The sequence below is a fragment of the Phallusia mammillata genome, chromosome 1 (genome assembly GCF_965637545.1).
Source record: "Phallusia mammillata chromosome 1, kaPhaMamm4.hap1.1, whole genome shotgun sequence".
NCBI classification, from domain to species: Eukaryota; Metazoa; Chordata; class Ascidiacea; order Phlebobranchia; family Ascidiidae; genus Phallusia; species Phallusia mammillata.
The window spans coordinates 20,513,637-20,527,282 of NC_137252.1; the positions used below are offsets into that span (position 1 = coordinate 20,513,637).

The 13,646-nt window shown below is 36.2% G+C and overlaps 1 protein-coding gene, 1 long non-coding RNA gene and 1 pseudogene across 3 annotated transcripts in view; 1 reads left to right on the forward strand and 2 right to left on the reverse strand.

Annotated features, from left to right (window-relative positions):
* The window catches only part of LOC145208887 (uncharacterized), a 73,099-nt gene that overhangs the window by 27,751 nt on the left and 31,702 nt on the right, over nt 1-13,646 (reverse strand). Inside the window, exons 15-19 of the mRNA XM_080079135.1 lie at nt 12,969-13,052; nt 1,541-1,666; nt 454-490; nt 244-376; nt 12-155 (exon numbers count right to left, since the gene is read on the reverse strand). Coding sequence (XP_079935261.1) covers nt 12-155; nt 244-376; nt 454-490; nt 1,541-1,666; nt 12,969-13,052 — 524 coding nt within the window. The remainder of the gene's footprint in view (nt 1-11; nt 156-243; nt 377-453; nt 491-1,540; nt 1,667-12,968; nt 13,053-13,646) is intronic.
* Nucleotides 3,305-4,182, forward strand: LOC145237080 (uncharacterized; annotated as a pseudogene).
* Nucleotides 10,525-12,962, reverse strand: LOC145239129 (uncharacterized). Of its 2 annotated transcripts, none has more exons than XR_013862234.1 (2): nt 11,259-12,962; nt 10,525-11,104 (listed from the first exon to the last, which is right to left on the reverse strand). It is a non-coding gene; the product is annotated as an uncharacterized LOC145239129 (long non-coding RNA). The 2 variants fall into 2 exon arrangements; XR_013862232.1 differs by having other exon boundaries at nt 11,255-12,962.

A 13,646-nucleotide genomic window follows, 5' to 3' on the forward strand; every position in this document is an offset into this window, starting at 1 on the left:
CAGTAGCTTACTGACAATATATCAACAGCTTCCAAAAATGTTTCATCTGGAATAGATAACAAAAATGCTCTAAATCGTTCTGGATTTTGTCTAATCTTTGGAGATTGTAACACAGTGACTATGGTTGATGTACTCATGTTCGCAGTGACTTCTGGCTACATAAATTATATTAGTTGTAAAAAATGCATCTAACCCAATAAATTACGTTTTGTTAGCAAAAAGTGGTACAATTGTATATTTTACCCGTACAGCAGCAAGAACAGCTATTGGTAAGGCTGATATTTCCTGTTGAGTCAGTTTTTCAATCACAATATCTCCATGCAGGAATTTCATTAAACCTGATTCTAATCCATCAACCCTTGCCACATAGTTGGCACTAGAGTAATACACAATAAAAGATAAAAAAAGAAAAGAGCAGATAGCATGCTGTAATAAAGGATTTGAAATACTCACAAATGCAATACAGCAATGTCATCACTCTTTTTAAAATCTGATTTCAAAATAAAAGAAAAAGTTTAAGCACATATTGCCATTGTACATACACCATGGCCTTTCAAAACATATATATATTTCTTACACTTATTTTAAAATGGGTCCTATATTAGCCAAGATTTTTATGACCTCTGTTTGTTTCTGCAAGCAGAAACTCATTGGTCCCTCACACATGCAAAGTTGTAAATATTACATTTTATGAGATGGCCGTGATAAAGTTTGGTGGTAAAAGCTTAAACGGGGTGATAAACAATTCTACACAAATGTTGATGTAGTAGTTACAAAGTAGAGATGTATCATATCGGCCAATTTTTATTTTGGCCGAAACCGAATATTCGGCAGTTTTGCCAAATAAATTCGGCCAAATCAACCGAATCATTTATGACGTCATGCAAAGTCATATGTTTCACGTTTTATATGAAAGCAGAAACAGTTCAGAATACTTGCATTTTGTCATATTTTTAGTTCTGTGGGGTTTAACATTCCCTCAGGCATGAATGCCAGCCTGCCAATAAATTAGTGATTTGCTGTCTGGAGTGCGAAAAACAAAAATGATTTAAAATATATAATACTTGACGCTATTTTAGCAATGGAGTAGTTTGAAAGATTGTGTGGTACCTTATAAGGCTGAAAAGACACGTTTTATGCTTTAAATTTGTTATTGTAAAAGATTCGGCTTCGGCTGAATCGCAACAAATTATTCGGTCGAAACCGAATCTTTATACAAATGGCCGATTTGGCCGAATAAATTCGGCAAACCAGATATTCGGTCCATCTCTAGTATAAACTATCCAATTTGCATTCAATCGGCCATTGTTTACCAAATTTACCCACTTTAGGGGTTAGCATGGTAAATGTCAGAGCTACGTGGTAAAACCTTTTTAGGGGGCTAATAAGGTAAATGGTGGGGCTACAGGCTAAAACACATCATTTCCACACGACAAAATGGCAGAAGTAAAATCAAAATGTAAATGGAATCTATAACTAGCATGACATCTATCTATTTTGGAAGCAAACAAGTTAAAATTATAAAAAGGGTAGATAATACCAAATATAATTTCAAAATCTTTCTGTTGCACATTTCCTGCTGTTAATGGTTTTGTTGGCCCTCCTTTAAATTCTGTAAGCTGTCCGAGTACTAAATAATCCTGTAGGTTCTCAGTGTTACCATTATCTGTTGACAGCAAAACAGCAGTACAAGTTACCTTCCAGTATTAACAAAGATTTTCATCACATTGCTTGCCTTTAAAGCAGAAGTGGGCAAACTACAGCCTGTGAGCCGCATGCGGCCCGGCAAAGGAGTTCATGCGGCCCGCCAAATGTTAGTAAATTTAAAAGAGAAAGTTACCGAGCAACACTAAATAATATTATGAGCATAGGCGTAGAGTATTAAAAAATACTTTGAGACTAAACACAGATAGGTTTTACTTGCTTTAGCCTGTAGTTTGCCAATTTATTTTGCAAACAATCACTTCACACAATTTCTTCATTCGGTGTCATACGTTTGCTGTAGTCTTTAAGAACATATGTACGTATACTGAATCCACGATTTGCCTAATCAGCAATTTTAACGACGATTCAGTTTTGGGGTAATTAGTTACAATGGGGAATAAAAGTAAAAGCAATTCACGTTTTAAATATCGCCTACTTTGCACTGTCAAGGCCAAAACTTTGGTCACTTTGGATCAAGTTTAGGCATTGCAGTACTTTACAAACAGACATTAAACACAGCTTTGGAATCGTTAACACAGACCCGCACAACACCTAAAGACGGATACAAAATCAGCTTGCATTGTATAACGTTGGCACAAGCAATTTATTAACAAAAACGTAGTGTAGCCTATGTTGCAATAAACGCCTGTTTATTTTGAAACAATTACAACTGCTGCGTTTCAACCAATGTTTGTACGATCAATGAAGTGACAACAAATGCATTTGTGTTTAGCTTGAAATTTGATATGTTAAGATTTTGGGTTAATGTACTATGTGGCCCCATATAACTGAAAACTTTTGAGTGTGGCCCTTGAAAAGTTTGCTCACCCCTGATTTAAGGGTTACCAGGCCACAAGGCTATCTAAGTTACAAATTTAACTCAGTGTTTGTAAAACAATGAAAACTTGTAGCAGATGCTGACACTTTTTGTAGGCAGCAGAAACTCATGGGTCCCCACACATGCAGAGTTGTAAATAATGCAAACTCTGAGATAACTATAATCAAGTTTAGAACTATAAGTTGTAACCCTGCAATCAATATTCTGCTTCAATAATCATGCAACACTCGAAATCTCATCCAATTCGGACATTGTTTACAAAGTGCACCCTTTTCAGGGGTTGATAGGATGACTGATGGGGTGCCAACACCTAAACTAATAAATAACTAAACAACAGTGACCCAAACCACAGTCTCGTAATATTTTATCCAAATCAGCCAAGGTTTAGAATTTTAATCACTGGAGGTGTTTTGAGCAGAGATTGTTATCACTTCTGACGTCATAAGGCTGTTAACACTTCCTTCTGCAAAAATACCAACATTTTATGCAAATATGTTTTAAACACAAGTAATGTATGTTGAGTTGCCTTTAACACCCTGTTAAACCACTGGAACTTTGTTTTTGTGGTGCAAAACATCATAAAAAAACGTTTTACTCTTTAGGGCAGTGGTTCTTAACTGGGAGTCCGCAAAGCGCTGCCGGGGGGGCAACTTTTTAATTCGCACACAACAAGATTGATAAATCACGATTTTAAAAACGCTTTGGCGTTTTACAAGAGAATGAAACTTGTTTGAAAACATTCTTCATAGGCAACAAACAAGAATGCATTGTAACATTTAAACCCCACTGGGATGCAACAGGCATTAACTTTCAGCGACAAACAATACCACTTACAGTCGCCAAAATGCTTTACAACAGAGCCACCACTCATATCAGGAATACGGCTGTTCACACGAATGCAAGAACATTGCACGCATGTTAAGGAATAACGGTTTCCCACGTAACTTGCACCACATGATACGTAACACAACCACCTCACAAAACAGACAGTTTAAATCGTTCACTTGCCTACCATACGCCCAGGGTGTATTGGAGCGCATCAAACGAATCTTGAACGACGCTGGGGTAAAAGTGGCAATGAAACCTCTTAAAACAATTGGACAGTTGCTACCAAAACATAAAGATGCCACTATACCACAACATCGTACAGGAGTTGTTTACCAGGTCCCTTGTCATGATTGTAATATGGTATACATTGGCCAAACTAAGCGAAATCTAAATTCATGCCTCAAGGAACACAAAGTGGCAGTCAAAAAACATGGATGTCAACAAGTCCGCCTTATGTGAACACGTTTTGGAATGTGATCACCGCATTAATTGGAACAATGCCCAAATTTTGAAACAAGAACCGAATTGGTCGAAAAGATTGGTCTTAGAAAGTTGCCTCATAAATTCTAATTCAAATGTTTTAAATCGTAACGATGGCAAAAGCCTGAGCCCAGTTTTCCGCGACATTTTGCGTCCGACTTCCCCATCAAATATCTGACATTAGTTACGCCCTGTCATTTTGTAGCACACGCAACTCTTCACGGAAAGCCTTTGTCCTAATGTAATTATTTTTCATCGTATCCCGCTGTTTTTGTACATTTTCGCCTTTGTGCCCGCTGTATTATTCATTCATTGCTCTGAAGAAGCTCTACCGTTCTGGTGGGCGAAACGTCAGCAAATACAAGTTCTTGAAACAACAACTAGTATTTGTTTAGCATAACACTTGTTGAACGACAAATTTGTTAAATATGCAGCCTGGTGGATGAAACGCCTGTTCAGTATTTTCTAAACAATGCCACACCCCAAATAATAGCTCTTTCTTGTTGATTCACGGTATCCCAACCCAAACAAACAGATTGAAATTTTGGTCTGAGACCAAACATGATTACTATTTTATGCACCATGTTTTGGTTGCTTGTTAATGAAAAAAGGACAAAATACTTAAAACTTAAAGGGGTCTGTAATTAGATTACAGAATCGAAAAGGGTCCGCAAAGGCAAAAAGCTTGAGAACCACTAATTTATGGGCTAACAGGGTAACCGCTGGGGCTATAGAATCAAACTAACCAGATGGCACATCTACATGACTATATCTACCATTTGTAAGAGTTTCATGCAAATCCATTAAAGATCTTATGCCAAAGGACATGGACAAACATCACTACAGAAAAAGAAGCAGAGTGAAATCAAGAAGTGTAAGTATGTGCACCAGCTTTTGAGGTTCTAAGCAGGGGCATTTCGAAAAAATTAAAAAGGAGGTCCAACATCAACGCTCTGTGACATCATTTTCTTCTGATTTTTTTCTTCTGCTTAGGGAATTTCCCTTATAAATGAGCTAGGCTACACATGAATACTTAATTTGAATATATCAATCGGCCAGTTGCAACAGTGCCTATTTCGGCAACTGCAGCGTTAAGTGGCAAAGTACATTGTCCAGAATTGTATGCAGGATCAAACCCGAATGTACAAGACCAAAACCCAAATCCACTTGCAACTTTAGGATTTTCTACAGATCAGAGCCACTCGTATCAGTTACTATTATGACCCATTGTCCAATTGACAAAACGAATAATTAATTTTAGATCACGGCGCTAATATCTAGCTTGCTCAGCAAAACTGCAGCTGCAAGATAAGCATGACTGTCACATAACTAAAATATGATCAGTGCTTCGAAAACTAGAATAGTGGTTTTCCTATATATTGTCAGTTTATATATACTACATCATATTTAACCATGTATCACATTTGTCATATACCATTTACTATATTTATAATGGATATATATCAGGCACCTACATTTCATTGGGTCCTCATCTTTTTCCTGGCACTTTATAACATAATTGTTTCTGCAAACACATGTGCATATGGGATTTAGTAACAGTAAAAATAGGGCACAATCATTGTTAAACTGGAATAGTGCGTCGATTTTTCATGGTTTCATTTCCGTCAGCAATCATTGTCTGGCGGCGTGCGAATGTTTTCAGATAAAGATATGGCGCCGATCGCGGCAGGAGGGGCCTGTCATTAACCGCCAAAAGAGGCAAAACTGCGTGATACAACAATTGCATAACTAACGTTTTTAAATGATCTACAAACATATTTTAATTGCACAGTGCAAAAGACTGCCTGATAGCACGTCCGGTTATGCGCGAGGCCGAGATATTCGCTTTTCAGTGGGCAGGTTTGCGCTTTTCACGCCCAATTGGGCTTTTTTTTGACATGGAGTTGCGCATTGTTTTCACGAGGTGGAAAATGGATGAGTCCAACTATTTAAACTTTTAACAAAGTTTCAACATTTTTTTCCTTAATTGCCCAGATCATCTGCTTTAGAAAGTATAGCCGTTTTAAAAATTTCATGTCTTGGGGGGCTGAGGGTGAACCGAGGGATCAAACGGGGTCAAAATTCACATGGACCATCTTTAAACCAACATTTATAATGTGTGTAAATTTAAAAAAGTTTGAACAATTCTTTCTTGACCAAAACATGGGAACAAATCCGCATTAGACGGAAAAAAATATAGACAAAAACAATATGTAATAAAAGCAGACAACTTCTAAAAGACTAAATGCCTTTCTGAAATGGTGATCCACCTGTTAAGCTGCGCAATGTCACAAATGCACTAAAGTTGATAACAATAGAAAGCATAAATTGTGCCAAGCATTGGCAAGTTACCAAATTGTACCCTAATGACATAGTTCAATTAACATGGATCAAATAATTGTGCCAACTATTTGCATGTTTTTCAAAATTTGGTCATATTTAACATTACTCTTGTGCAAAAACACCCTGATATATGAAATTTAGTGCAGTTAGCACTTAGCAAGAAATTGTAATCAGCGTCCTTGTCAAAATATCACTTCCGTATTGTTAGCGCATAGAGATCTTTATGTTATGTCACAAATGACGATTATATAAGCCAATACAAAACTAGAAGGGTGGCTTAGCACATATTGCCATTGCACATACACTGTGACCTATTTCTTAACATATATTTACATCCGACACTTATTTTATATTGGGTCCCATATCATCCACTGTCTTTTATAACCTTAGATGCTTCCGAAAGCAGAAACTCATGGTGCCCCACACATGCAAAGTTGTAAATAATGCATTTCAAGAGATAACCATGTGAAAGTTTGGCATTGTATTGTCAAACACAGTGATCGGTACTGTACAAAAATAAATATTTTATATGGAGTAAAGACTATTTAAATTGATTCCATTCATACATTTTTGAAGGTTTTTCTATTTTATGACCATCTGAGAAAAAAGTGTTAAATAGTGAGAAAATAGGCTAAAACAGAACAATCAGCTCCTATTAATGGTGAATTGTACATGACTGTAGGAGTCTAGTGGAGTAAATGATAGGTACCGCAGAGTTTAACACAACAACGAACACCTTCAAATGGTGCACTCTACAAACTCTCCAAATTTCATTCAATTCAGACATTGTTCAAAAAATTGAACCATTTTGGGGGGCTAGTGGGGTAAATGTTGGGGCAACAGGGTTAAACACAACATTCTACACCTATAAATGGCACACTCTACATGTATGTAAATTTCATTTAATTCTAAAATTGTTTAAAAATGGACCCATTTCGGGGGGTTAGTGGGGTAAATGTTGGGGCAACAGGGTTGAACATAACAAACAACAACTATAAATAGCACACTCTATATGCTGTCCAAATTTCATCAAATTCGGACAATGTTTAAAAAATTCACCCTTTTTAGGGGGCTAGAGGGGTAAATATTAGGGATACAGGGTTAAACAAAACAATTGACACCTATAAATAACCCTGTTTACATGGACGCTTGAAACGGATTCGAATCCGTTTCGTCAATCCGCTTCTCTCGTTTTTGCTGCTGAAACGGATTGAATCCGCTTCACGCTTAATCCGCCCCGACTAGGTGGTTTGATCCGTTTCGTGCTTAATCCGCCTTCTTGTAAAGGCGCGTGTGCTGTGTTGTCAGGTTAGTTGGAGGGTAAAAATAGGTTATTTGCCGGTTTATTTGCTTTGCATCGGAAAATATTTTGTAGAAATAGACTTAGGATGTAACTTGCCAATCAGGCGAAATGTGCAACGGGAAAGTATAGTCGTCAGGCCCATTGCTGGCAGGTTCACCAGCTAGAAAAATGTTAATTTGTTCAGCTTCAGTTTTGTATTTAATATATGGTAATGACAATTGATGTTAGCAGATGTAGAAACCCCTCTGCAAAGTCTCTGGATAGTATTATATTATATACATGACATACAAATGCCTAACAAATGGTAGAGTATGACATGTAAATGTAGTCTTGTTCCAAAATATACATCTTTCAAGAAAAATAGTTACAAGGTTTACTAAATGTTTTACCTCAATGCTGGTTTTGCTATACAGGATACATGTTTCTGTTAAGTGTAAAATTATTTATTTAAACCCGGTTTTGCAGAAATGCAACAACAGCATCCAAATAAGTGGACATTTTTTGATTGAATTAAGAAACTATATTCAGATTGATTTGCAATGCAAGTGAGTATGAACAGTAGTTGCATGTCATACTTATTTCACCACACAACACCACAAAGCAGATGTAAATGTGATTTATAAATGTAAAGCCATTCTGTCATAACTGTAACAAAATCTATACAGTGTGACAAAATTGTGTGGCTATTTTGTACTAAGGCAGCACCCAATAGCATGTGTTGGTTTTAACTGCATTCCACATTCACATGTTATGTTTTATTTTGTAAGACTAACACCTACATAATAACATGTGACTATTTTGTAATGATACTAAGGTACCACCCATTATATGTATTGTATTCACAATCACATGTTATTTTTTGTAGGACAAACATCAACACAAGAACATGATACATTTTCGGATGTTTTTGGGAACGAAAGTGAACAAGACACAAGCAGAAAGACAATGGTGGTGTAGCGGCTGATCACTTGCTAGATCTAATCCTTAATTGAAGTCCGTTTTGTGCACATTTAAATCCGTAGTGACTTTGTATTAAAACAAGAGTAAACGCAAAGCACGAACAGTCGAATATATATACACGCGAGACAAGGACACACTGTTACTAAGGTGGCAAATTCGTTACATAAGAGGTGTTAGATTTATGATGAGTTGTTGACGTGTCCTAACAGTTGTTTCTTACATGACATTAACTATTAAACATATAACAATAGAGATAATACAATTCTAACTTGACAATAGCAAATGCAAAACCCCACAGTTGAGTCCATAAAAAGACAATAGTGGAAAGATACAGCAACTAAATGAAAAACATCATTTCAGTATTCACACAATAGAACACGAAACACACAAAACAGTGATAAAATGATAACTGATGTGGTGCCTGTATTTTAATTAGGCACCATGGTGCTGTAAATGTATTCATGTTGTAGTGTCATTCCGCGTTTTGCCCAGTACTCATTGGTGTAGGTTTAGATATATATGTCTTCGTCAAATGTGTAAAGAATAAAATTTATGACAGACTTCATCAAACATAGAAGCAAGAAGGATATTACGATTTTTAAAACAATAAGTATTTTAAGGTCTGTTGTACATTATGACATAGAATTACCATCATTCTCTTGATAGTGTCAAAAGATTTGCAACCAAAAATACATGTTTTACTTGCTGAATGAATGAAACCAAAAATGTACCTGAATAAATTGTCTTTTATACAGTGTTGTTGCAACTTTGCTTTACCTTTTTGTGACCTGGGTTTATACATGTTTTGTTTTAATACAATTTTCAAGTAATATTTGTAGTGATTTATAAAAGCAGTCAGAAATACCAACAAACCTAACTTTACTGGCACCTACAATGTCTTCTGCAGGAAATGTTTAGTTGGTTATCAGTCTCAAATATAATGTAATGGCCATTTCCCCAGCCTTGTTTAATGCCATTATGCTTCATATCCAACAATCTTGCTGAAAACAGATTCCCAGTGAACTACTCAGAATTAAACTTTATAACTACAGGAAAGTCCAGCAACTTCTGAAACCTCAACTACAATTTAGAAAAGAAACAGTTGGCACTTTAGTTGACAAATACAATACATAAAGACTGCTTTCTGGACTAACCGCTTGAATTTTTTCTGACAAAATAATCTAAATAGTGAAGCACTTCTTGTCTTATTATAAACAAAGGTGCATAATTGCCATATGGCTGCTACTTACTTTAAACAAGGCCTTTTTAACCAACAAAGCAAAATAAATTACTATTTTTGGGGTAAGTTCACCGTACAAGGCAAAGCAGATCGAGCCTTGCGCCATGCGCATGTAAATAGGACGCAGCAACGGATCAAATCTCAAGCCGGCTTGAGGCTTAATCCGATCCGTTTGCAGACGACGCATGTAAACAGGGTTAATGTCAAAGTATTTCAAATTTCACTAAATTCCGACACCGTTTAAAAAACTCACCCATTTTAGGGGGTCAGTGGGGTAACTGAAGGCCCGTTTACACCGGACATAGCGTAGCGAAGTTGGGCGAAGGGGGTGTTCACACCGGACGTAGCGTAGCAAAGTGAAGTTGGGCGAACAGCCAACTTCTTTAGGAAAAGTCGTGTACACAAAACAAAGTTTGCCAAATGAATAAATGCCATTGAATGTTAATTTGTCAATAAATAACTTAAATCATATTTATTTAACTACTGTTGAATTAATTGACATTGTGACGTCATATTCCCTGTACATATGTACATGTTTACTGTACAGTAATAAAATGTTTGAATCACCAAAATGCATGAGGAAAACATTTTGTGATTTTTTCTTTGCTACATCTTGCTATATCCTGATTCTATATGTCATTAAACATATGTTACCAGAACCAGCTCCTGTTTATTAAGTACAATTTTCTGTCCTGTTCTTGATTGAATACCTGGCTTTTCATGCAAAACTTCATGGTAACTTTTCATTCACAACATGGAAACAAAATGCCATAGCCAGAAACATTTTAGTGGGATCATAACTAACAACAAACCATTTGAAATACTGAATATTTTGCTTGTTTTTTATTGACATAGTAGTGTTCTGATGTTTTAATTTAAAGTCAGTACACTTCACAACATGGGCCTTGATGTAAACTTAGTTCCACCATCCTTGTTCAAGAAATGACACTTCATCAGGATCTTGAGTTACATCTAAATAGCAACACTCTAGTTTTGAAGAATATTTAAGTGTAAAAGATTATAGTGGTATAGTATTTATACATATTAAAACTACTTTTTACATATTATTTTCTCCTACTGCACAGGACAAACAAAACTAGGCCACAAAATTCACCAACATTTGATAGAACAACATGTGAATGACAAGGCAAAAAGTATACTAATGCCAACATTTTAAAACATTACAAAAGTTATACTGATTAGTGATACATACTGATATATATCAAACATGTTACTACACAATAACAGCAAGTTGGCCGAGTGGTTAGCACAACCGCCTTGTGATCACAAGGTCGTTGGTTCTAATCCCATCTCGGTCGCTTGTGTTTCCCTGAGCAAGAAACTTAAGCGGCATTGGTCCAACCCAGTGGTTCCCGATGGGTTGAACTAAATTGAAGTCACCAACTGCCTAAAATCGAAAAAATCAAATAAAAAAATGATCATGGGACTTGCAATAAAACAGGCAGCTCGACGGCGGACTCATTGTGAGCATAACGCATTCACGCGTTGCCCGCCCACCGAGGATAAAAATGAAACAAACAAACAAACAAATACAAACCTACATATGGTATTGGTAAATCCAATCAAGTCACACATGAATCCTTGGTCATACGGAACCAGAAAAATACAGCTTACTTTACACACACTGAAACTAGTTTTTCATAATTAAAACAAGTTTTATCATAAACATTACTGCCAAGGTAGTGGTGTATATAGAATACATCGTGTAGACGTTTCGACAATCTCTGTTGTCATCATCAGTACATGTTTTCAATCAAGCTGTAGAACACGGTATATAAAGCACTAAGGAAAAAAGGGGAAGCCAGATGTGTGAAGTGACGTCACAGACGATAACAGGGAACGACGTTTAGAACGGTAGCGTAGACGAAAAGATAAGAACCGGAGATATGGGTCAGGTGTTGAACAGACGCAAGGGCATAGAAACTGTGTCGATGTTGAGCTCGGGTTCATGCCTTTGAATAAAAAGCGATTCGAGAAACAACAGTCTCACGCGGTCAAGTTTTGTTTTGACAAAATACCTGGCTTATATTACAAAGAGATGTCTTTATTGTACCTGCTAAACACAACATAAGTTTTCATAACTAATATCACAGATAATTTTTCTTGTAGCTGCAGGTCTGCTCACATACACATATTAGTTAGATACAGTGACTATACGTTAATTATTTAAATTTTTACATATTTTAAATTGACTGCAATTTGTTTCAAAACACTTGCTTCAAATTCAAGGAGGATTTTTATCCATTTAAAACAATAAACTAATAGTTTTACATTTTTTTAAACAGCCAACTGTTCTTTTTTACTGACAAACAAAAAGTCGTTACTTTTAAACCTTCATCCAGCCTACTGTACAGTTTTCGGCAAAGTTTCTGGCAAAAATTTACGACTGTCCAGGCACCTTCGCCCAACTTCGCTTCGCTACGCTACGTCCGGTGTGAATGGGCCTTAACACCCAAAAGTATAAAATATGAAACCACGATGACCTAATTAAGAGTCATGTAAAATTTTATCCAAATCAAACAATGTTTAAATTCTAACACCTAGAGGTGTTATTAACAAAATTCGTCAACGCCTTTGACGTCATAACGCTGTTAATACCCCTCTGATTGGCATGTGCAAAAACGTCCACCAAGTACTGCACAAACACAAGTACCATATGTACTGGTGCCTTTATTATTCCATTACACCACAGAAATCTTTCGTTTGTGGTGTGCAGCAACATACATAAACGTTTTACACTTTGGGGTCTACCAGGGTAAATACTGGGGTTATCAAGTCAAACAAAGCAAATGGCACATCTGCATAAATATATCTACCATCTGTGAAAGTTTCATCCAAATTCACCAAAGATTTCATGCCAAAAGTGCATGGACAAACTTCACCAGAGAAAAAAAAACAAGAAAAAAAACAAGAAAAAAAAAAACTGACTGAAATCAAGATGCGTCCCCTTCAGGGAAGGGGACCCATAATGATCATGACGCACGGCATTGAGATAACGACTCCCTGTTATCCTGCAGCCATAAAGTAATGTTTTTGGGCCTATTTAATAAATGTACAACTTTTTAAAAAGGGAGTGTCCAATCATCTAGTTTACTAGTTCCATCTGGATAAAATTTTAAAGAAAAATACGTAACGCTCTCGCAACAAGTGTTTACAATGTCTTAGATTTTTTGGATTAACCAGAAATAGAAAAAAGACACAGAGATCCATGTAAACTTAAATTAGCAATACATACCATAACAATGTTTTACCTCTATCTGCAAATGGCCCATCATACTTCAAATTCAATGGCATTTGATTGCTGAACTGATGAACTGTTGCAAGCACCGCAAGAACTAAATAAAACAAAAGTAATTAAACCAAACAAATATGCAACAAGAAAGGCGGCTATTTTGCCAGTTTATATATTCTATATTTTAGCAAGCAAAATCAGTGGGCCCAACACATAGGTATATGCAAATTAGCAACAGTGTTAGTGTTGTGTAAATAATTTTAGGCCAAAGGACACATTAGTAAAAAGCATCAACATTAACTTTGAAATTTTTATAATGTTATCATCTTCAGTACTGCCCCTACAAAACTCAGACAAAATACTAGAAAAGAACCAAAAAAAGACTCCCAACATTTATCCAATCTCTATATTCTTGTCCAAGGCCTGTTTGAAAACAGTACTGCACCCATAGGCACCAAGTTTTACAAAAATGCAAGGTGGTGGACATAAAATATGCCGTCACTTTATGTGATGTCACTAATGCGTGCAACCACAAGAACTCAAACTCAAAGCCAAACAAATTTTCCATAGAATGCAATGTTCGTCAAAATCAGAAAAAAAAGATTCATTTGAAATAATATTTAGTTCGCAATTGCAACACGTTGCTGTAATGTTATCATTGGCAACGTTTAACAAATGTTTAACCATTTATTACAAC